Source organism: Scyliorhinus canicula, chromosome 20, assembly GCF_902713615.1.
Source record: "Scyliorhinus canicula chromosome 20, sScyCan1.1, whole genome shotgun sequence".
NCBI lineage: Eukaryota > Metazoa > Chordata > Chondrichthyes > Carcharhiniformes > Scyliorhinidae > Scyliorhinus > Scyliorhinus canicula.
Window position 1 is genome coordinate 48,322,836 of NC_052165.1, and position 23,821 is coordinate 48,346,656.

The 23,821-nt window shown below is 44.6% G+C and overlaps 1 protein-coding gene across 5 annotated transcripts in view; it reads left to right on the forward strand.

The window, feature by feature from the left end:
- osbpl8 (oxysterol binding protein-like 8) overlaps positions 1–23,821 on the forward strand; it is a 350,856-nt gene that overhangs the window by 264,158 nt on the left and 62,877 nt on the right. For all 5 annotated transcript variants that reach the window (XM_038780245.1, XM_038780246.1, XM_038780247.1 and 2 more), the window contains 4 exons: positions 1,679–1,763; positions 10,046–10,214; positions 17,669–17,915; positions 21,944–22,128. In XM_038780245.1, the coding sequence (XP_038636173.1) occupies positions 1,679–1,763; positions 10,046–10,214; positions 17,669–17,915; positions 21,944–22,128 (686 nt within the window). The remainder of the gene's footprint in view (positions 1–1,678; positions 1,764–10,045; positions 10,215–17,668; positions 17,916–21,943; positions 22,129–23,821) is intronic.

Genomic DNA, 23,821 nt, shown 5'->3' on the forward strand with positions numbered 1-23,821 from the left:
ATGGGCTGCATGGTCGCGACTGTTGCAAGTTGGCACTTGACCAGACGGACACCCTCCCCAACCCCTCCTCCACGGCATGCACCCGCCCCATCACTCGCCCTCCCCAAACCCCCCTCCCCGGCACGTACCCTCCCCATCACTTGCCCTACCCAGCTTCCCCCCCGCACCCTCCTCCCCGGCACGCACCCTCGCCAACACCCCCCCCCCCCCCCCACCCCCGCACGCATCCTCCATCACTCGCCCCCGTCCCCCCCCAAAAACCAACGGCGGCCGTGTCGTCACTTCTCCCAGCGGGGGTATGGGGGAATCCCGCCCATTTTCTTTCACATCACAACTGTGACACGGCATCAGCAAAGCTACTCATTAGAGCTCCAGCATTTGTTGTAGATTTAGGGCCCCATGACCAACCTGTTGATTTTACCGACAAATTTTTAAACTAGCCCTAACATAAATTAAATTACCATAATTTAACCATAGTCGGGTGGCACAGTGGTTAGCAGTGCCTCCTCACGGCTTCGAGTACCCAGGTTCAATCCTTGCCCCAGGTTAATGTCCGTGTGAAGTTTGCACATTCTCCCCATGTGTGCGTGGTTCTCAGCCCCACAACCTAAAGATGTGCGGGGTAGGTGGATTGTCCACGTTAAATTGCCCCTTAATTTGGGGCGGGGGGGAAAATTTGTCATAGTTTGTTGTTGTAATATTAACTGTATACTACCACCACTACCAACCCAGCCTTGGAACAGTGAAAACAACTGTAGTACCTCCTTCATTGCCCAGTGAAGATCCACCAATTCAGCAACAAACAAGAATTGCTTTTAGACCCATCAATGTCAGTCCAAAGATGTGCAGATTAGGTGGATTGGCCATGCTAAATTGCCCTTTAGTGTCCATAGGTTCAGTTGGGTTATGGGTATGGGGCAGGGAATTGGGCCTGAATGGCTTTCTCTGTCAGAGGGTAGGTGCAGACTCAATGGGCCAAGTTACCTCATTCTGCACTGTATGAATTCTATATCTGTATAACTCTGTATTCCAGTGCATTTGCCTATGAACTTTGGGAAATCATTTTCTTTTTATTAAGAACCAGCAATTTTTCTGCACATCAGAATGGTTACAGGTATTCCATTCCTATTTCATTGTGCCGTAACATTTCAAAATATCATGTGGTGACCAGGTTCCGCGCTTTACCTGACACCAGCCATGTACTTAACTCCCAACCAACACCACTGTTCATTTAAATTGTTCAAAAAAATTGTATATGGAAAGAAAAGCCATTTGGTCCAGCTCGTTTGTGTTTACCCTCTATGCAAGCATATAGTTCTAATTGTATTTACCCAGCCTGTTCCTTGTTTCTGCCTTAACCAGCCACCAACTCTGGAAGTAAATTGTCTATACTCTCAATTCTATGTGTGCATGTTTCACCTGGCATCTTTGAAGTACCTTAGAATTAACCGTACATCTGTAGCCCTTCAATCAAGACCCCTTAACTGCAGGGAATAATCTGCATCTGCCTTCCCTGTTCTTTCCTTTCCTAATTTTAAATGCCTGTTTAGTTTTTTATGTAATCTACCTTGTTGGAATAAAGAGTCCTTTTTCTACATGTGACATAAATGTCTTCATATTAAGGAGATAATATTCAATACATAACATGTATTGCACTGAATGTAACTTTGTTTTAAAGGGGCCGAAAGGGGAAACTGTTGGGTCCATAACTCAGCCACTGCCCAGTAGCTACTTGATTTTTCGAGCTGCTTCGGAATCTGATGGTAAGAATTTAGAGTTAAAAGTTGGATTATCATGGAATTTTATTAAATGCACCAAGTGTATGTTTGGAAACATAAAATAATTACAGCACAGAAGGAGGCCATTCCACCTGTCACCATCTGTGCTGACTCTGAAAGAGCAATTCATATAGTGCTGATTCCCACATTCTCTCTATAATTCAGCATCTGCTTTTTCAGATCACAATACAATTACTTTTTGAATGTCTCAATAGAATCTGCCTCCACCACACACTCGGGAAGCATTACTCAGATCCGAACTACTCGCAGATGTGAAAGTTTACCGGCATGTTGCCATTGTTCCTTTTGTCAGTTAACCTAAATTCTCAATCCTTCCACCAATGGGAACAGTTTCTCCCTATCAACTCTCTCCAGATCCCTCATTATTTTGAATACATCTATCAAATCTCTTTTTGACCTTTTCTTCAAGGAAAAGAGTCCAATTGAAATGGACTTTTCCCTAGTGAATTATTCCTATTCTGCTTTGTTCATTGTCCTATTCCATTGCCCAAGTTAAATCTTTGGTACGATGATCATTGCCTCCTAAACGCTCCCTTGCTAACACTCTATCCACCTCATTCCCGAGAACTTGGTCCAGCAATATTTCCTTTCCCATTGGGCTGGAAAATGCTGCTGCAGAAAATTTCCATGATGCACACAACCATATCTTGCCCCTCTCCGTTCTTTACACTACTACTGTTCCAGTCTATATTTGGATATTTGAAGTTCCCTCATTAGAATTATTCTATATTCCTTGCCCCTCCCTGTAACTTGCTTGCAAATTTAGTTATAGAATCATAGAATCCCTAGAGTGCAGAAGAAGGCGTTCAGCCCAGCTAGTCATCACCGACCCCCCAAAAGAGCATCCTACCCAGGTTCAATCCTCCACCCTAACCCTGTAACCCCACCTAGGGGCAATTGATAATGGCCAATCCACCGGACCTGCACATCTTTGGACTGTGAAGGAAACCGGAGCAAACCCCCACAGACACGGGAAGAATGTGCAAACTCCACACAGTCACGCAAGGTCGGAATCAAACCCGGGTCTCTGGCGCTGTGAGGCAGCAGTGCTAACCACTGTCCACCATGCCGCCTGGTGTCCTTTATCTCTTTCCCACTTGTTGGTGGCCTACAGGTTACAATGAACAATGTAATTGCACCATTTTTGTTCATTAGCTCCAGCCAAATGGGTTCTCCCCATGGTCCCTCTGGGACATGTTCATTCTCCAGCTCTGAAATTTTCTCCTTAATCGATACTGCCGTCCCTCCCTCTTTTCTTCCCTTCTATCTTTCCTGAATACCTTATACCTATTCATCAATTAGCTGATTACCTTCTTACAATACCACTGAAGATGTCACCTTATAAAATGGTATTTGTTCACTTCATCTTTTTGATGAAGGATTAATGTATTTTTCCCTTGCTGAGGGTTGAAAGTAATATTTTAGGTTAAAAGTTTAAAGTATTGTAAGCTGACCTCTTGTTAAATTTGAACCTGTGGCTCCTGTGACCCTATACATGATCACAGCTAAGCCTTGGTATTGAATTAAGGTATACTGCCACAATATTGACCAATTTTGAAGGATTGTGGTGATCAAAATGTGATTCGCGGACTATTCTTTTTCTTTGGCCTCTTCAAAATGCATGTCACTGAATCTGAACACCACGGCTTCAGCCATGCGGAGAACAGGGGCGTGTCACAACCAGATCTGCTGCTACTAGCACAGCACATCACATCATAAACATAAACAGTGACTTTCTAAGACATATTCCTTCATAATTGCTGCAGGCATTTTGGAGCTGTAAATTTGTTCATGAGCACTGTGTTGTTACACTTGCATAGATTCTGTTTAACCATTTACTAGACATCCTCATAGATTATGTCCTCCCAGAATCACGGTGTGGCTTTTGTGCTGACTGTGGGACAGCCAATATGATGGATGCAACAAAATAACTACAATAAAAGTGCAGAAACCAACATCAGGATCTGTATATTGATTGATTGATATTTATTGTCACATGTATCGAAGTACATTGAAAAGTCTTTTTCTGCAGCCCAAGGGAACGTACAAAGTTTGCTGTTCATAGATCTTTTTAAACAAAAAAATATTTCATTCCAAAACTCACTCCCAAAACATCAGCATAGTGCAAAAATAAACATGGTATATGGTTTCCTCCGGGTGCTCTGGTTTCCTCCCACAAGTCCTGAAAGACGTGCTTGTTAGGTGAATTGGATATTCTGAATTCTCCCTTGATGTACCCGAACAGGCGCCGTAGTGTAGCGACAGGGGGATTTTCATGGTAACTTAATTGCCTTCTTGTGACACTAATAAAGATTATTAAGATTATTAATAATTATTATTATAGTTTGTTCGGTTTTTCCCCTTTTTACTCCCACAGCGCCCCCACTGCTGCCGCCTCCCCAGCGACAAACAACTCCACAAACAGAAATGACCTCCACCGCAAGTAGAACCTCTCCTCCAACGGCTTGAGGTCAAATTTTATCTTCTCCAACCTGAGGAACTTGTACAAATCCCCCAATCACGCTGCGACCCCCGGAGATACTGCCGTCCTCATGCTCAAAAGTATCTGTTGCCGGGCAAACAGAGAGGTGTAGGCCACATCGGCCCCTTACCCTCCTGCAGCCCCAGCGCCTCCAAAACCCCAAAAGTCGTCACCATAGGGCCCGGCGTTATCTTGAACAATCCCCAACAGTCTCTCAAACACTGCCTCCCAATATCTATCCAGCTTTGTACACCATCAAAACATATGGACATGGTTCGCCGGCCTCCTCCCAGACTTCTCTCACACACCTTCGATTCACTCATTCATCTGTGTCCGAGTCATATGGGCCCCAAACTGTATAACGCTCATCCTCACACAGGAGGGGATTGAGTTGACTCCATGCATTATCACTCCAAATTCCCCACCCCATATCCATCCCAAACTCTTCCTCCCACTTTGCTTGATTCCCTTTATCAAAGCCGACCCTTATTCTCCCAGCCATTCATAGATATTCTCAATCTTCCCCCCCCCCCCCCCCCCCCCCCCACCCCAACACATCCAGGAGCAGCATGTGAGAGAATGAGGGTAGCTCCTTCCATGCAAAATCCTGTACCAGCCAATATTGAATACCCCACCAATCACCTCATCATCTCAATATTTGCCACACAGTAATAATGTAGCAGATTTGAGAATGGCAGCACTGTAGTAGTTTGCAATGTGGCCCTACTGTCAGCCCAGACAAACGGTGAAATCAACTTGTCCACACTTTGGAAAAAAGCCTTGGGGAGAAAAATCAGGAGGGACTGAAAGATAAACAGGAATCATGGCCACACATTCATCTTTACCCTCTCTGCCAATGTCAGGTGCAGGTTATCTCACCGCTTGAAGTCCCCCTCTACCAGCCCCACCATTTGTGCATAGTAGCTCAGTCATTCGCCACCTGAATCCACAAATACCAAACTCTGACCGTCACCACTTTAAACAGCAGGGCCCCCAGGTTCGCACTTCGCCCCAACGCATTCACCGGGAAAATCTCACTTTTCCCAACATTCAATTTGTACCCGGAAAAGGCCCCAAATTTCAGTAACATCCACAATTGTCCCCATACTGTCCAGTGGATTCTCCACATATAACAGTAAGTCGTCGGCACATGACACCCTGTGCTTCACAACCTCCCCCCACGATCCCCTGCCGCTCCTCCAAAGCCTGAAGCACAATCACCAACACGAACAACAACTGCGACAATGGGCATCCCTGCATTTTTCCCTTCTGCAGTCCAAAATACCTGTGTTTATCTCATTCACTCTCTCACAAGCTATCGGGGACACATACAGTAGCCATACCCAAGCCGCAAGCTTCGGTCCAGGTCCAAACCTTTCCAGGATCTCCAACAGGTAACCGCACTCCACCCGGTCAAAAGCCTTTTCCAAGTCCATCGATATGATCACTTCCAGGACTCGCACCTCTGAAGGAGTCACAACCACATTTAATAGCCTCCGATTGTTACTCGAGAACTGCTGCCCCTTCACGAACCTCATTTGATTCTCTTATACTACACCTGGCACACATCCCTCCAACTGTATCGCCAACAGCTTGGCCAACACCTTAACATCTGTGTTCAACAATGTAGGACCCACACGCCATCTAATCCTTGTCCTTATTTTGGGAATCCACAAAATAGACACCTGTGCCAACGTAGCCGGCAGCTCCCCCTTCTCCACTGCCTCATTAAACATACGCAGAAGATGAGGGTCCAACTGTCCTGTAAACTGCTTATAAAATTCCACCGAAAGGCCATCCAGCCCCAGCGCCTTGCCCGACTGCATCATCCCAATATATTCGCTACCTCCTGCAACCCCCAACAGCTCCTCCAGCCCCTGCAGCTTCCCTGCTTCAACTCCAGGAACATCAACCCATCCAAGAACTGACCCATGTCTGCCTCCTCTCTCTCTCTCTCTCTCTCTCTCTCTCTCTCTCTCTCTCTCTCTCTCTCTCTCTCTCTCTCTCTCTCTCTCTCTCTCTCTCTCTCTCTCTCTCTCTCTCTCTCTCTCTCTTCCGCCCCAACCCTGCCAGGCTCAGCCCTGTACAACCTCCGATAAAAGGCCTCAAACACCCCATTGTTTTTTTCTGGCTCCAACACCACCACCTCCCCACACCTGCACAATTTCCCTAGCCGCTGCCTGCCATCGCAACTGATGGGCAAGCAACTGGCTCGCCTTCTCCCCATACTCAGACTGCAGCCCCCCCATGGCTGGCGTAGCTGACCCACATCCTTCCCTTTAGTCAGCCAATCGAACTACCCCTGCAACTTCTTTCTCATCACCAGCAGCCTCCTAGTCGGCGCAACCAAGTACCTCTGTTCCACCTCCACTTTACCCCCCCCCCCCCCCCCAACAGCCTCTGCCGCTCCCCCTCTCAACCCTATCTCTGAACCTCAAACAAAATAATCCCCCCCCCCCCCCCCCTACGCCCCCTGGACCACCGCCGTCAGTGCCTGCGAGAACGTGGCTGCAGAGACGTCTCCATTTTGATTTTGATGAATGGAGTTCTTAATCGCCAGTGCCACCTTATCACAGAACTCCTTGTTCACCAGCAGCGCCGAATCTAGCCTCCACCCTGGTCTCTGCGCAGCAGCACCCCACCCCCCACGCCTAAACTGCGCATCCAAGTAGCATGGCGCTTGGAATCACTATTCCACTCCCGTCAAACCCACCTTCCTTAAAACAAAAAAGTCAAAATGGGAGTATACGCAATGAATATGTGAGAAGGAGTATGCCCTCTCCCTTGTATGCTGAAACCTCCACAGGTCCACCATCCACATCTGATCCATAAACGCTCCCAGCTCCCTCACCGACCTTACCATTGATTTAGGACTCGATCTGTCCACCCTGGGCTCCAGTACACAATTAAAGTCCCCACCCTTGTTCTTTAGACAGATATATGAATGGGTGGGGAACAGAGAGAAGTAGACCTTGGAAAATAGGCAGCAGGTTTAGATAAAGGATCTGGATCGGCGCAGGCTGGGAGGGCTGAAGGGCCTGTTTCTGTGCTGTAATTTTCTTTGTTCTTTGTTCTTTAGACCCATAATCAATTGGTGAGAATCTAAGTCCGGGATCGACCCTAACAGCTTCTTCATGAAATCCACATCATCCCAGTTGGGCGCTTTGACATTCACCAACACCACCGGTGTCCCTGCTAATACCCCACTCGCTATCACAAACCTATCCCCTGGGTCCCGTACCTCCTGACCACCGCAATCAATGTCATCTTACTAAACACAATCATGACCCCTTCCTTGACTTTGAATTGAACCTCAACAGAAATATTTGCCTCACCTAACCCTTTCTTAACCACATTGATTTTTTCTCTAGTAAAAGTGTCTCTTTCAGGAAAATCACCTCCGCCTTCAAAGTCTTGAGATGCGGAAACACCCGGGACCATTTGACTGGCCCATTTAACCCATGTATGTTCTGTGTTACAATCCTCACCAGGGTGTTCTGCCTCCCCTCTACTAAGACCCTCCATTATCACCCACCATACCAACGTGCCACTGACCCCACCCTCCTTCACCCAAACCTCACAAACCCTACCATCCCGCCCCATTCCTCCCCATTCTGGTTAACCACCGCAGCCCACCCCCGCCACTTCCATTCACTAGCATCCCCAGCTAGCGTGGTGACTCCCACCTAGAGGCCCAAACAAAGGGCTCCATCTTTGGTGGGCTGCTGCCTCTCCAACCCACCCCCTGACCCTTCTCTCCATACCCACAACAAAGAAAGAAAACACGCACACCCAAAGCTACCCCCGTGTAATAAACTATCAGTTACCCCAAGGGCCCCACATAAATACAACCATAACCGCTCACAACCTCTACAGAGGGTACGAAAGGTACAAAAGTAGAACCGTGTCAAAGGGTGCAAAAAGGTACTAAAGGCACAATGAGGTACACAAAATACAAAAGAATTTAGCGGCTGTTCAGAAATCTAACTAAAGTTTTTTGCAGTGTGTCGATCTGATGTATAGCATAAGCAAGGAAATCCAAACAAGTAAGTTTATTAAAATACTGCATCTACTGCATGATGATATTTTGTATATGTTTTTGCCTGTGGCATGATGTCTGATGCTCATGCAATAATCAGCATTGTGGCTCCTCAAAACGTCAATCTACTCTTTGCTACTTAAGGAAGCCAACAAGGGATATGCCTGGAGATATCAGTATTATATTCCATTCATGGAACCTCTTTGATCTCACCAAACTCGAGTCACAAGGCAGTGATCGAGAGGTTCTATATGCAGATGAAGGCCTCTAAACAATGGCAAACAAATTCTTGAGGTTTGCTAAAAACTTTGGTCTCCAAATCAGTTCTTCAATTCCGAGGTCATGGTCCAGCCAGCATCAAACAGATGCTTTAAAGCACCCCGTTGATAGCACCAGTCTCAAGGTTGTAGAGAAATTCTCATATCTTGGTCGTGTGCTCTCTAGGAATGGAAATATTAATGTTTCCAAAAGCAAGTTCTGCTGCGTTTGACTCCACGGTCATATCTAGAAGCAGCCTGGCATTTAACTGAGGGCTAATATCAAACATTACCAGATTAGTTACCTTACCACCCTGCTGTAAGACACAGAATCCTGGCTCTTCTATAGGTGTGACACCAAAGCTTTTGAGTGCTTCCACCAAAAGCACCTCCGGTTCATTGTGAGAATTCAGGATAAACAACATCAACTTCTGCATTGCAGACCACCTCTCTTGGGAAAATTTGCAGCTGACTGACCCATGTGAAGGCAATCATTAAAATTTGGTTCAGCACATTTCGAGGACCATCTGTGCCAAATTCACAGCATCCACTGCACCCTCACTGATGCAGAAGCTCCCCGAAGCATCACCAACAACATGAATTGCCAGTTCTGTGGACACGCATGCCAATTCTAAATCAAATTCTTAAGTATTGGGAGGACCCACAGAAGGCAATTAAGTCTCTTACAACTTGGACATACCAAGAAGTCTACCACAATTAATTCTTTTTTTTTCCAATTAAGGGCCAACCTACCTGCACATTTTTTTGGGTTGTGGAGGTGAGATCCACGCAGACATGGGAGAATGTGCAAACTCAACACGGACCGTGACCCGGGGCCAGGATCGGACCCGGATCCTTGCCACTGTGAGGCAGCAGTGCTAACCACTGTGCCACCATGCCGCCCTGCCACAATTAATTCTGATGAATATATTTATGGTATTAAGTATAAGGGTGTGAAGTAGGACGGGTAGATGGTCCTCTTCAAGTGGTCCATGGATAAAAAGTTTGAGAACTGCTGCTGTAAGAGAAAAATAATCAAATTATTTTTAATTAAGTCTTCAATTTTAGAATACTCCCAACTCATTTTATTACCATTTGATTCTTTTGTGGAAGTTATTAAACCAAGGAAGTGAGAAATTTGAATAATTGCTTACAAATAAATTAATATTTCTCACTTGCCTGGTGTTACACACCTGGTGTAATACAACAGTTTCAGATGTCAATAATGGGCACCCTGTTAATTATATGTATCAATTGGGTGTTGTACGTATACTGATAGTAGGCATTAATTTGAAACGTTCCCATGTTCACAGAAGCAGGCTGAAAGAGAGGTTTGGCATGAGGTACACTTTATGTAATGTGCATCTCCATAAGTAAAAGCTTTAAGTGATTACCATCTTATGCTTCACTGTTCTGTCCTTCACCACCTGGCATTCTGCATTCTCACATACCCTTCAAACTCTTACAGGAAGATGTTGGATGGATGCTTTGGAACTTGCTCTGAAGTGTTCAAGTCTCCTCAAGCGAACGATGATTAGGGAAGGCAAAGAAATTGATCTAACCACCTCTGAGAACTGTCACATTGCGCTTTTTGGATTACTGCGAGCAAATGCTCTCCAAAATCCAGAAAACTACCAGTAAGTAGTTCTTTTGGCACTTGATATTGAATGGCTGCAGAGGCGTTTCCCACATTTTGTTGGCAATTCTAATTATACAGGATAGGTTAAATTTAACATAGGTCTATTTTTAATAGATCAACGCATGTGTGTTAATTATACTTAACTTTGACTATTGGAAAGCTAAGTTTCTCAGTTACATCATAATGTTTGTGTGTGTGTCTTTTATTGGGAATTGTGAAAAGCGAAACACCTTGCAATCTAGAAATTGGAAAGCAATCAAGTGCTGTCCACGTGAAGTAATACTGAGGCTACAACTAAAAGTGCATATACTATAGATTTGCTTTGAAGTACGCATTCCGTGGTTTTCAAGATCATAAATGCTACTGCTCTCCAGTGATAAAATCAATGAAACAATTTTGGAGTTAAACTTGTAAATAATATATCATAGATAGATTTATAATAGATAATAATTTTGCAGTTAAACTTGTATATAGTATATAGGAACGGTGTTATATGAAAGTGAAAGTTTTTAATTTCAACTAATCCTTTGGTCAAGGAAACCATGCCCAGTGGTTGTTTTTTCTTTGAAAGAGCAGATTAATTTTCACTCATTGTTGTTTGGCTATGTTTGAGTTTGTAGTGTGCTGTCCGAAAGCTTGCAAAGTTAATTGTCTTCTGCCAGTTCAAGTGCAGCTTTGAGCGAATGTAGCAAGCCTCCCACAGAGATGTTTAATTGAGGCCCTGTCTCCGTGTTCTGGCAGTTAGAGTGGATGTTCAAGATATGGCACTCGTTGAAAAGAAGTCAGCTCTTTCAGTGTCCTGGCTCATATTTCTACGCCAGCAAGTGCCACCAAAAAAAAATTAGCTGCCCATTCAACTTGTGATTCTCCCTTGGTTTTACTGGAGCAGAATAACTGACTGCCTTATCCCTGTACACGTGACTTCACTTTGAAGGTTGGTTCATTGCATTTAAATATAGAAAGCTGTGGAAATAATAACCTGGATTTTGAGGTGGTAATGATGAACAATGTGTCAGCATTTACCAGCATTACTTCAGTGATAGAACATAGAACAGTACAGCACAGAACAGGCCCTTCAGCCCTCAATGTTGTGCCGAGCAATGATCGCCCTACTTAAACCCACGTAACCCGTATACCCGTAACCCAACAATCCCCCCATTAACCTTACACTACGGGCAATTTAGCATGGCCAATCCACCTAACCCGCACATCTTTGGACTGTGGGAGGAAACCGGAGCACCCGGAGGAAACCCACGCACACACAGGGAGGACGTGCAGACTCCACACAGACAGTGACCCAGCCGGGAATCGAACCTGGGACCCTGGAGCTGTGAAGCATTGATGCTAACCACCATGCTACCGTGAGACAGCAACACTGGGAGTCCTCACAAGCACATAATAATGGGAAAATCCAGAAATTGTCATAGTTACAGAGTCGTTATGGTACCGAAGGAGTCTCTGCCAGTTGTCTATAGATCAATCTAATAAGGCCCATTCCCCACACTATCCATAGCCCAGAAAGTTTATTTTGTTCAGGTGCCCATGCAACTTGCTTTTGAAATCATCCAAATCATAGGTTCATTTGTGGCCATCGCGTCTGTGTCATGACCTGTGCAACATCTTTTTCCTTGGTAAAGACAGATGAAAAGTTTTAATTCAGTGCGACACCCATGCTCTGTGCCCCCTTGGGTCAATTGTCTTTTGGTCCCAAGCCATCCCTTCTCCTTTTGCCACCCTTTTATTATTTAGGTATTCACAGAAGACTTTTAGACTCCCTTTATGTTAGCTGTCAGTCTCTTCTCATGCACTCTCTTTTGCTGCTTTTTTTGATTGAAATTATTATTCAAATTTTAACAATCCATAACACAACATTTACAATTGAAATGACCCCGAAGCAACCCCACAAACCCACCTACCCCTTGCTCGTTACGACAACGGGTTCTCCAAAATGTAATATAAACAAACCCCATCTCTTGTGGAATGCTTCACTTAGCCCTCTCAAGGCGAATTTCACATTTTCCAAACACAGGAAACTCCCATTACATCCCCAAACTAGCCCCACACACAAGGTTGAGGAATTCACCCTCCGCAGCACCTCATACCATAATCCCAGCTCCATTCCCAACTCCTCCCATTTGGATTTGGCCCCCTCCAGAGTCACCATGTCCTCCAATATCCTCCCATAGATCACTGAGACAACCCCCAACTCCTCCACTGACAACAACCATCTCCAACAAAATCCCGCACTCGTATAATTTACCTCAACCCTTCCCCACATCTCCAGCTGCCCCAGGGTCACAAATCAACCTTCTAAAAACAAATTATTTCTTGTGGCAGCCCTCGTTCCTCCCAACCCTGAAACCCCGCTTCCATCCTGCCAGGCTCAAATCCACGTTTCCCTTGGATCAGCATCATCTTCGGTTCTGCCCTTAATTTAAAGTGCTGCCGAACCGGCATCCAAAGTTTCAACATGGCCACCACCACCAGGCTACCTGGAGTAAACGGGAGCGGCACTGTTGCCAGGGCCCAGAACCCCGACCCCTTACAGGAACCAGCTTCCAACTCCCTACTCCAACCCCTCACCTTCTCAGCGTTCGCCACCCAATAATAAGTTCGGAAGGCAAAATCTTCCGACTGTTTCTCTCGCTGGAGCACCGTCCTCCTAATCCTTGCCACTTTACCTGCCCATATGAATGACTATATCAACATCTCCACCCCATTATAATAATAATAATCGCTTATTGTCACAAGTAGGCTTCAATGAAGTTACTGTGAAAAGCCCCTGGTTGCCACATTTCGGCGCCTGTTCAGGGAGGCTGGTACGGGAATTGAACCCGCACTGCTGGCATTGTTCTGCATTGCAAGCCAGCTGTTTAGCCCACTGTGTTAAAAATGACTTTGGTAGAAAGACCGGCAGGCACTGGAACAAGAATAGGAACCATGGCAAAATGTTCATCTTGACCACCTGTACCCAGCAGCCAACGATAGGGGATGATTATCCCTTCTCAGTAAATCCTACTTAACCCTGCTCACTGAACTTGTAAAGTTCAGCTTGCAGATCCAAGCCCAGTCCCGGGCGACCTGCCCTCCCAAATACCTAAAGTGCACTGGTGCCACCCGAAATAGCAACCACTCCCCTCCTCCCACACCTGGAAGAGACACTTCAAAACACTCACTTTTCCCCAAATTTAGCTTGCACCCTGACGAAAAACCTGAATCTCTTGAGCAACCCCATTATATCGCCCACCAAAGCACCCAGATTGAAAATATGCAGCAGCAAATCATCCACATACAAGGATACTCTATGTCAGTGTTCTTCAAACTTTTTTACCGGGGACCCACTTTTACCAACCTTCGCGACCCAACCCGGCCGACCTTCGTGAACCAACCCGGCCGACCTTTGCGTACCACGCCAGCCGACCTGAGTGACCCACCATTTTCTCTTACCTTCTTTGCTGCTGATAAAAATAGAGGAAATGGTTTTGGGTCCCTTTGGCCCTCGTACACGCGCCTCCAATGGAACCTGTTGGATGAAGGTGAAGCCTTCCTATGTCGGAAGGTATGGAGTCTCCATCTGTCCAAAGTTCTGCATTTTTGTCCTGTAAAATTTAATCAAATATACCCCCTGAACTTGTAAAAAAAATGAACAAAATTAAATGAATAAAATAAATGATTAAAACTCCCCCTCGAACTTGTAAAAAATAAAATAAAATGAACAAAATAAATGAAAAAAATAAAAATTAAATGAACAAAATAAATGAATAAAACCCCCCTCGAACTTGTAAAAAATAAAATAAAATGAACAAAATAAATGAAAAAAATAAAAATTAAATGAATAAAACCCCCTTGAACTTGTATAAAATAAAATGAACAAAACAAATGAAAAAAATAATAATTAAATGAATAAACCCCCCCCCCCCCCCCGAACTTATAAAACAAAAAGCTGTGCCCGTTTAAAAACAATAGCGGCCACACTGCGCATGAGTGCCCGATCATCGGCGCGCATACACGATGCAGCCGAATTTTCTTTACATGTTCGTGGCCATTTTAAAGGCCGCTTGCAGCCAGCTGCTGCGTTATCGGGAGCGCCGCGAAGGGCGGCTCCGTGACCCTCCCGACACTCGCCCGCGACCCACCCGCGGGTCACGCCCCTGGGTTTGAAGAACACTGCTCTGTGTACCACCCCCACTTATCCCATAGTCATCTATGTTTACAGCATGGAAGCAGGCCCTTCGGCCCAGCTGGTCCATGCCGCCCAGTTTCTATCACAAAACTAGTCGCACTTTCCTGCATTTGGCCAATATCCCTCTATACCCATCCTACCCATGTAACTGTCTAACTGCTTTATAAAGTCATAGATGTTTACAGCATGGAAACAGGCCCTAACATTTTTCCAATTTTTCCTTGGTGATGACCAAGGACTCTCGTGCCAGCGCAAAGAGAAAGGGGGAAATAGGGCACCCCTGCCTCATTCCCTATGCAAAGGGAAGTCCCCTGAGTTCATCTTGTTTGTACGCACACACGCCTCAGGTCCTTGTACAACAACCTCACCTACGCCACAAACTTAGGCCCAATTCCAACCTCTCCAAAACCACAAGCAAATAGCTCAACTCCAGGTGGTCAAATGCCTTCTCTGCATCCAACGCCACCATCACCTCCCTTCCGTCAGAGAGAGCACCACGTTCAACAGGCACCACATCGTAGACGACCAGGTCAAGGGGATCTCTAGGCATGAAGTAACAGTGTTGTCAGCAATCGGGGAAAACAGCCAATGATACAGAAATTCGAACAGACAATATACCTGAAAATTAGAAATAATTTATCATACACTTATAATTTCAGATCGCAAAATGAATAATGTTTGGATTAGGATAAACAAATTTAAAGAATAATTATTTTTAAAACGTAGAATTTCTTTCACATAAGATTCAACTGTCTTCCCCTCACAAAGCCCGTCTGCTGCTTCCCAATCACCTTCGGGAGGCACTCCAACCTAACCGCCAACAAATTGTATATTTGTGATATGTTAAATTTATCTCTTATGTGAAAGAAATTCTACGTTTTAAAAATAATTATTCTTTAAATTTGTTTATCGTAATCCAATCATTATTCATTTTGCGATCTGAAAATTATAAGTGTATGATAAATTAACTTCTAATTTTCTGGTATATTGTCTATTCGAATTTCCGTATCATTGGCTGTTTTCCCTGTTTGCTGACAACATTGTTACTTCATGCCTCGAGATCCCATTGACCTGGTCCTCGATCCAAACTACTCTCAGGAAAGGGAAAATTCGTGCTACAGAGACCATTCAATTTTTGTGGGTAGATTTCTTCAACAGTGGTAGTCGCATTGCTTCGCCACAGACTGCAAAATCCAGGCCATAATGATTATGTACTGGACCCAGGTTCCAGACTTGCCCTTGCCGGAGAGCAGAGACCAGATTACAGTGGTATTTCAATCTGATAATTAATCTGATCTCTGGTTAATCCTTGGCCCTGTACCCCAACTATATTTTAATGTTAGAGCATTTATGTTCTCCTTGCAGCTTGTTCAAATGGTACATGTGATTTCCAAAGGGTTAACCCACGTTTTTATACCGCAAGACTGTTTTTTCTACGTTTTTATAAATAGGTAGAAGTCTTCTGTTAGTTGAAACTAAAAGCATGGATTAATGTTTTAGAGATTGCAGAGTCATGCTGTCATATTTTAAGAGCCACTTAAAAGGGTGAGTCACTTTGAGACATGGTACATTAGTGCTTTTAGATGCTGTGCCAAAAAAATCAAATACAGTTTTGTAGACCTGAGAGTAATTGGTAGAAAATTGAATGGCAAGTCACTGGGACTATCGTTGTGCAAATTTTAACTCCGGGATCAAAAATACATCATTAATTACTCAGAAATTAAATCCTTATGAAGCAATGCATGATTTAGAGATTTAAAGGAAACTGGAAGATTGGTGTTGAATATTATGGGCAGGTAATTGAGCTACAAATTGAAACTAATTCTTAAAATAAATTTGTGTTTTTTATTTCTTTTTTTTTTATAAATGTTTTTATTCAGTTTTCATATTTTATATTGAACAAATTACAAATTGTTAGGAGAGAGAGACAAAACAAAAAAAAAAAACCAAACACGCAAAAATTAACATACATATTTACAGGTAAGCATCTTCGTAGTAGTAACTGCGCCCCCCCCCCCCCCCCCTCAACATGTTTATTTAGCTTGGTTTTGGGCCTTAGCTAGCCATCGAACCCCCGTAACGAACCTGTATCCCCCCCCCCCTCCCGCTACCTTCCCCCGACTATTCTTCCTCTTGTACATTGGCCACAAATAGGTCCCGGAACAGTTGCATGAATGGCTCCCACGTTCTGTGGAAGCCGTCGTCCGACCCTCGGATGGCAAATTTGATTTTCTCCATTTGGAGAGATTCTGAGAGGTCGGACAGCCAGTCCGCAGCTCTGGGCGGTGCTGCTGACCGCCAGCCCAACAGGATTCTACGGCGGGCGATCAGGGAGGCAAAGGCAAGGGCGTCCGCCCTCCTCCCCAGGAATAGATCTGGCTGGTCTGAAACCCCGAAGACCGCCACTATCGGGCATGGCTCCACCCTCACCCCCACCACTTTGGACATAGCCTCGAAGAAGGCTGTCCAGTACTCCACAAGTCTGGGGCAAGACCAGAACATGTGGGCGTGGTTGGCCGGGCCTCTTTGGCACCGCTCACATCTGTCTTCCACCTCCGGGAAGAACCGACTCATACGGGTTCTTGTTAAGTGGGCTCTATGTACCACTTTTAGTTGCGTCAGGCTGAGCCTTGCGCACGTGGAGGTGGAGTTGACCCTATGCAGTGCTTCGCTCCAGAGTCCCCACCCTATCTCCATCCCCAGGTCGTCCTCCCACTTCCTCCTTGTTGCGTCCAGTACGGTGTCGTCCCTATCTACCAGTCGGTCATACATGTCACTACAGTTCCCTTTCTCTAGGATACTTGCGTCCAGTAGGTCTTCCAGTAGTGTCTGTCGTGGCGGTTGTGGGTACGTCCTTGTCTTTATTTCTTTTTTGAAGGTGGTGCGAGTGGGTTGAAATGGCCCAGTCTCACTGCTGCTGATGTCCCATCTACTAGAAAATGGAAATACCTTTCACTGGTATTATGCACACCATTAATGTTATTCAATTAACTCTGTCAGTGATGCAGAAACCAGTGTATCACAGAAATGTTATAGCAAGGAAGGAGGCCATTCAGCCATTGTGTCTGCACTGGCTCTCCTTGTAACCCTGCACGTTCATCATTTTTAGATAACTGCATAATTCCCTTTTGAATGCGACAGTTGAACCTGCCTCCACCACACTGAGTATATTGCAAATTGTGAAGTAAGGGCCGCCCAAAAAAGAATGAATCTTTGTTTCTCCAGTTAAATTAAGAAAATCCTCCAATTAATGAAATGTATATTTTCAGGTTAAATGAAAGTGAAATAGAACAGCAACATTTTAGAGACCATGACCTGTACTCCGATAAATCAGATAGGGAAAATGAACCTGACCATGAGGAATCGGATAATGACGCACTGGAGAAAAGTGGAAAAAGTGAGGAAAGTGACTCTGACATATCAGAAAAACATGATGACCTGTACAGTGATCTACAGCCTATAGACATAGTAAAGGAAACAAGTTACGTAGAAGAAGCGCATGAAGAATTGGGAGAGGTAAGAGAAGCTGCATTGGATGTAACATATTTTTACATTTCATACTTTCATGAAAATATAATGAAGGGCGATGGTCATTTCAGTTAACAGTTTACTGCTTTGCAGTTCAGATTTTTATTTGCTGTAGCTTTGCGCTGATCAAAGTCATACATGTTGAGGTGCCAGAAAATGGAATGCTTCCTATGTTATGCACTCTGTCAGCAGAAGTAGTTCAGTGTTCAGTATAGCTCAGTTGGATGCTAAAGCATTGTGGACATTCATGGATAACACTTATATGATGTAATATATGTTGAGGCCTAGAAGCGAGTCATCGACTTAGCTGACAATTGGGTTGTGGTTGAGTGTAAAGTTGTACGTATTTACCTTTTAACGATAAGTTGGTTCATTCAACCAACATGTATTCTCCTTCATAGTGGTTAAATCTTGTTTAAATTAGGGATTTTCCATGTCATTACTTGCTGGAAACTGTGACGATCCCAGTTGATGTTACTCCTGGATGGGACGATCCCAGAATGGAACCCTGGATCAAAAAAATGCAACTTTAACTTTTTTAGAAAACATGGATGAACAATCACTTGATTGCCAATTATCTTTTAACAACAAAACAAATTGATTAAACATGATAAGTTTGACCATAAAACAATATTCCTTCGCTCCCACTTTTCTTCACAAATGTGCACAGATTTTAAGGATAACACAATGTACAAAATATATCTTCTGCAATAATGGTTTCAGTAAATATACAGTCTCTGTAACTCAACAAGCTAACTGTGGTCAGACACATCCCACCCTGAAATCCAGTGGCAGATAAACTTCTTTGGATTTCTTACACCATTAATTACACCATGAGCCAGCTTATCTCACTGGACTTCTCCTTCCATAAGAGTGTTTCCAAACTCTTGAAAAGAGGTGCTTTAGAATCTTCTTTCAAACAATGTTTTCCCTCAGCTGTTTCAAGCAAGGATCGAGGATTTCCAGCTATCCCTTCAATATTCCTTTGTCTTGAATAGCCATGTGCTTTCAGACTTTCACACAAACTCTCAGGTATCCAGCCACAGATTGTTTCACCAGTTGTTTCAACTATTCCTTCACAGGCTGTAGTAAGATATCACCAACCTTAGGATAACTCCAAATATCTCCGGCTTCTCAATAGCCAACATCACCAGGTTTGCATTTTTCAGCTCTGTAGCTTCAATGTTCCAATTCCAGTTTCTTTGTTGGACTGGATTGGATTGGATTTGTTTATTGTCACGTGTACCGAGGCACAGTGAAAAGTATTTTTCTGTGAACAGCTCAACAGATCATTAAGTACATGGGAAGAAAAGGGAATAAAAGAAAATACATAATAGGGCAACACAAGATATACAATGTAACTACATAAGCACTGGCATCAGATGAAGCATACAGGGTGTAGTGTTAATGAGGTCAGTCCATAAGAGGGTCATTTAGGAGTCTGGTGATAGTGGGGAAAGAAACTGTTTTTGAGTCTGTTCGTGCGTGTTCTCTGACTTCTGATGGAAGAAGTTGGAAGAGTGAGTAAGCCGGTTGGGAGGGATCTTTGATTATGCTGCCCGCTTTCCCCAGGCAGTGGGAGGTGTAGATGGAGTCAATGGATGGGAGGCAGGTTCGTGTGATGGACTGGGCGGTATTCACGACTCTCTGAAGTTTCTTGCGGTCCTGGGCCGAGCAGTTGCCATACCAGGCTGTGATGCAGCCCGATAGGATGTTTTCTATGGTGCATCTGTAAAAGTTGGTAAGGATTCATGTGGACATGCCGAATTTCCTTAGTTTCCTGAGGAAGTATAAGCACTGTTGTGCCTTCTTGGTGGTAGCGTCGACGTGGGTGGACCAGGACAGATTTTTGGAGATGTGCACCCCTTGGAATTTGAAACTGTTAACCATCTCCACCTCGGCCTCGTTGATGCTGACAGGGGTGTGTACGTACTTTGCTTCCTGAAGTCAGTGACCAGCTCTTTAGTTTTGCTGGCATTGAGGGAGAGATTGTTGTCGCTACAACACTCCACTAGGTTCTCTATCTCCCTCCTGTATTCACTCATCGTTATTCGAGATCTGACCCACTATGGTCTTATCGTCAGCAAACTTGTAGATGGAGTTGGAACCAAGTTTTGCCACGCAGTCGTGTGTGTACAGGGAGTAGAGTAGGGGGCTAAGTATGCAGCCTTGCGGGGCCCCGGTATTGAGGACTATTGTGGAGGAGGTGTTGTTGTTCATTCTTACTGATTGTGGTCTGTTGGTCAGAAAATCGAGGATCCTGTTGCAGAGTGGTGAGCCAAGTCCTAGGTTTTGGAGCTTTTATATGAGCTTGGCTGTGATTATGGTGTTGAAGGAGGAGCTGTAGTCAATAAATAGGAGTCTGATGTAGGAGTCCTTGTTTTCGAGATTAGGGATGAGTGCAGGGCCAGGGAAATGGTGTCTGATGTGGACCAGTTTCTTGGAACTTCTCTTTTCATTCCCTGGTTTCTAGAATTAACTGTTCTTTACTTTCTGCAATTTACTTTCTTGCCCATTACTCCATTGTTCTGCTTCTGGCGGAGCTGAGAGCTGTTCACTGTCTGGCTTCCTGACTCCAACTGGTATGAGTTCAGTTCAACTAGAATCTCAAAGTCTATTTTCCCCTAAAGGTGGCTCCTGGTTGCTAAACAACAACTCATTCTTTTATTAAGCTCTTCTATGCTTTATGCGTCATAAACTCCGAGATAAACGTTTTGAAATGAAATAAAACCCCATCCCCCATATGTGACATTACCTTTAGTTAACATGAATCTACCTTTCATGCACAGAAACGCAAATTTAAAGTCACTTAAGTCTACCTTATTTCTAATAGCCAACAATACAAACATAGATAACACAAAAGTCTTCCTCCTTGGCTGCCCCACTCACTCACCCCAGGCATTGGTGAGAGGTAGGATAGGAGATTAAAATTATACACCTCCCTGAATTTGGCATGATTTGTGATCGCTGCTGTCCATCATTGGCAGCAATGCATTTAGTGTCTCTCCTCTGAGCTGTCAGATCTGCTTCTCTTCTTTTCTGTCCTCTGTTAAGATGCTCCTCAAAAGGCATTTCATCATCTGCCTTCATACCTCCTCATGTGGCTCAGTGTTAAACTGTTAGCACACATTGTGCAACTTGATATGCAAGTTGTTGCCCTTCTGAATGATTGAAAGCAGGCTCCTCCCAGTCATTAAGGTCAATGCCACTGTGCTTCAAGGAGATCTTCAGAGTGGCTTTGAGATATTTCCTTTGTCCTCTCCTGGAACATTGGCCATTTGAGAATTGAAAGAACAGGACCTGATGATGTTATGGTGCAGTATATTATTTGTGTATTGGTGTGCCTTTTTGTTACTTATCTACCAACCAGGGTTAAGTTTGCTTGAAAAATTATTTTGTCTGGCTGATGAACTTCAGAAGAGGACCTGAGATGATCTACATGTAAATTGCTCACAATTTTTAGAAAGAGGTTTTGATATGTTAATGCATAATAAGTGAAAATCTATTCATGTTCTGCCCAGACATTTCACTGATTCCTATTTGCAGATGTTTTAATGTCCTGCATCACAGCCATGAACATCAATGGGTTCAAGGAATTACTGTGACCGGCAAATATTCTTCTTTTATGATATTATGGTACAGTAGTGGGAGTTACAGTTTCGATTTTCTGTGCTTCCAAGTTAAATATCCCGGAGTTGAAAATATAATTTGGGAATTGGATCATAAAAGATGATGCAGTGCTTAGTGAATACAATACATTTACTGTATTATGGAGGGGAAACATTTAAAGTTAACAAAAAAAACTCTTAATATAATGCAATATTTCACAATTCAAATTGATGTGTTTATTTTACAGCTTTAGAAAATTCAATTTAATTTTCTGCAATAGCAAATCACAATGCTGCAGAGACATTTACCACATGCTAAGTCACACCATATCCTTTACCATTCATTGGGAAAACCTTCTGAAAAAAAAAACTCTTTTCTCTTGCCCCCACCCCCTCAAAAAATTCTAGATGGGTGAAGATTCTCAGACAGAGGTGGTATCTGAGGAGAACAAAAGTCTCATATGGACTCTGCTGAAACAAGTTCGCCCAGGAATGGACCTCTCTAAAGTTGTGTTGCCGACATTTATCCTGGAGCCTCGGTCATTCCTAGACAAGTTATCAGACTATTACTATCATGCAGACTTTCTATCACAGTGAGTACAGTTATAATTACATATGTTTTGTTTCTTCCCTCCTCCCGCACCTCCACCTCTTTCCCATTTCCCCTCATCCCTGAACCAGGATATTTCATTAACTCTGTTTCTTCGGTGACTCTCCCTTTTTTTCACACTTAAGGCCTCCTCGTATATCCTTGTGATAACTATCTTTTTCCTCACCGAAATAACACTGAAGAGTAGAAAATGTGTTTTATTTTTGGGACATTAAGGGAATCGAGGGATTGTGGTAATCGTATAGAAAAGCGGAGTCGAGGGAGAAAATCAGTAATCTTACTGAGGGTCAGAGGAGAATCTCAGGGCTGCTCCCATTTCTTATTTTTAGAAGGTACATCTTTTAAGGATCCTGTGATTTCCAGCAAGCCCTTTAGAAACTTGCCTTGAATTTTTGTTTCCCCTGAAGTTCCATCACTCTTCTGGATTATTGAGCACTGAGAGCAATTGTCCAAACAACCCATGGTTAGCCAAGGAATTAAGCCTGGGACTGAGCTATACATCTGAACTGCTGAGCTTTCAGGGAGCCTTCTCCATCTTTACTTTTGGCGGAATGCCGGCATTAAAGATTGTAAGTCGTACAGAGCTTGACTCTTCAACCCTAACAGTTTCCTTTCAATTATCTGGGCTGATGTCTCAGATGTGAATCTGAGACACCTTAGGAATGGCAACAGGAGGGGCAGCACGTGGCAGAGTGGTTAACGCTGCTACCTACGGCGCTAAGGACCCGGGTGCAAATCCTGGCCTTGGGTCACTGTCCGTGTGGAGTTTGCACATTCTCCCCGTGTCTGCATGGGATTCACCCCCCCCCCCCCCCCAACCCAAAGATGTGCAGGGTAGGTGGATTGGTTATGATAAATTGCCCCTTAATCGGAAAAAAAATAATTGGGTACTCTAAAAAAAAAAATTTTTAAAGAATGACGGGACTTCCGGTTGCGGCTATGCGGAGCTAAGTCGCACGTTCGGCAGCTCCCGCTAGTAAAGGACATTTGGGCTCTTTTTAGGGCCCGCAACAGTGCTTGTTCGATGTTTTCCGGTGTGGGAAGGGGACAGCAACATTCCCCTGATAGTTTATGGATTGGACCAGGAGCGGAGCGATTTTAAAAAAGCGGCATTGCAGCAAAGAAAGGTGTAAGGGAGGAGGACCAAGATGCCGGCGGGCGGAGACCAGGCAGCATGGGTGCAGGAGCTGCTCCAGCGCTGTTTTAAGGAGCTAAAAGCAGAGCCGCTGGAGCCAATGAAGGCCTCACTCGATAAGCTGCTGGAGACCCAGACGGCCCAAGGGGCGGCGATCCGGGAGGTCCGGCAAAAGGTCTCTGAGAACGAGGATGAGATCTTGGGCCTGGCGGTGAAGGTGGAGGCGCACGAGGCGCTCCACAAGAAATGGCAGGCGAGGTTCGAGGAGATGGAGAACCGGTCGAGGCAGAAGAACCTGCGGATCCTGGGCCTCCCGGAAGGGCTGGAGGGATTGGACATGGGGGCCTATGTGATCACCATGTTGAATTCGTTGATGGGAGCGTGGGCCTTCCAGGGGCCCTTGGAGTTGGAGGGGGCCCACCGAGTGCTGGCGAGGAAGCCCAAGCCCAGCGAGCCGCCGCGGGCGGTACTGGTACGGTACCACCGGTTTGCTGATCGAGAGTGTGTATTAAGGTGGGAGAACGTGGAGGTCCGGATCTAC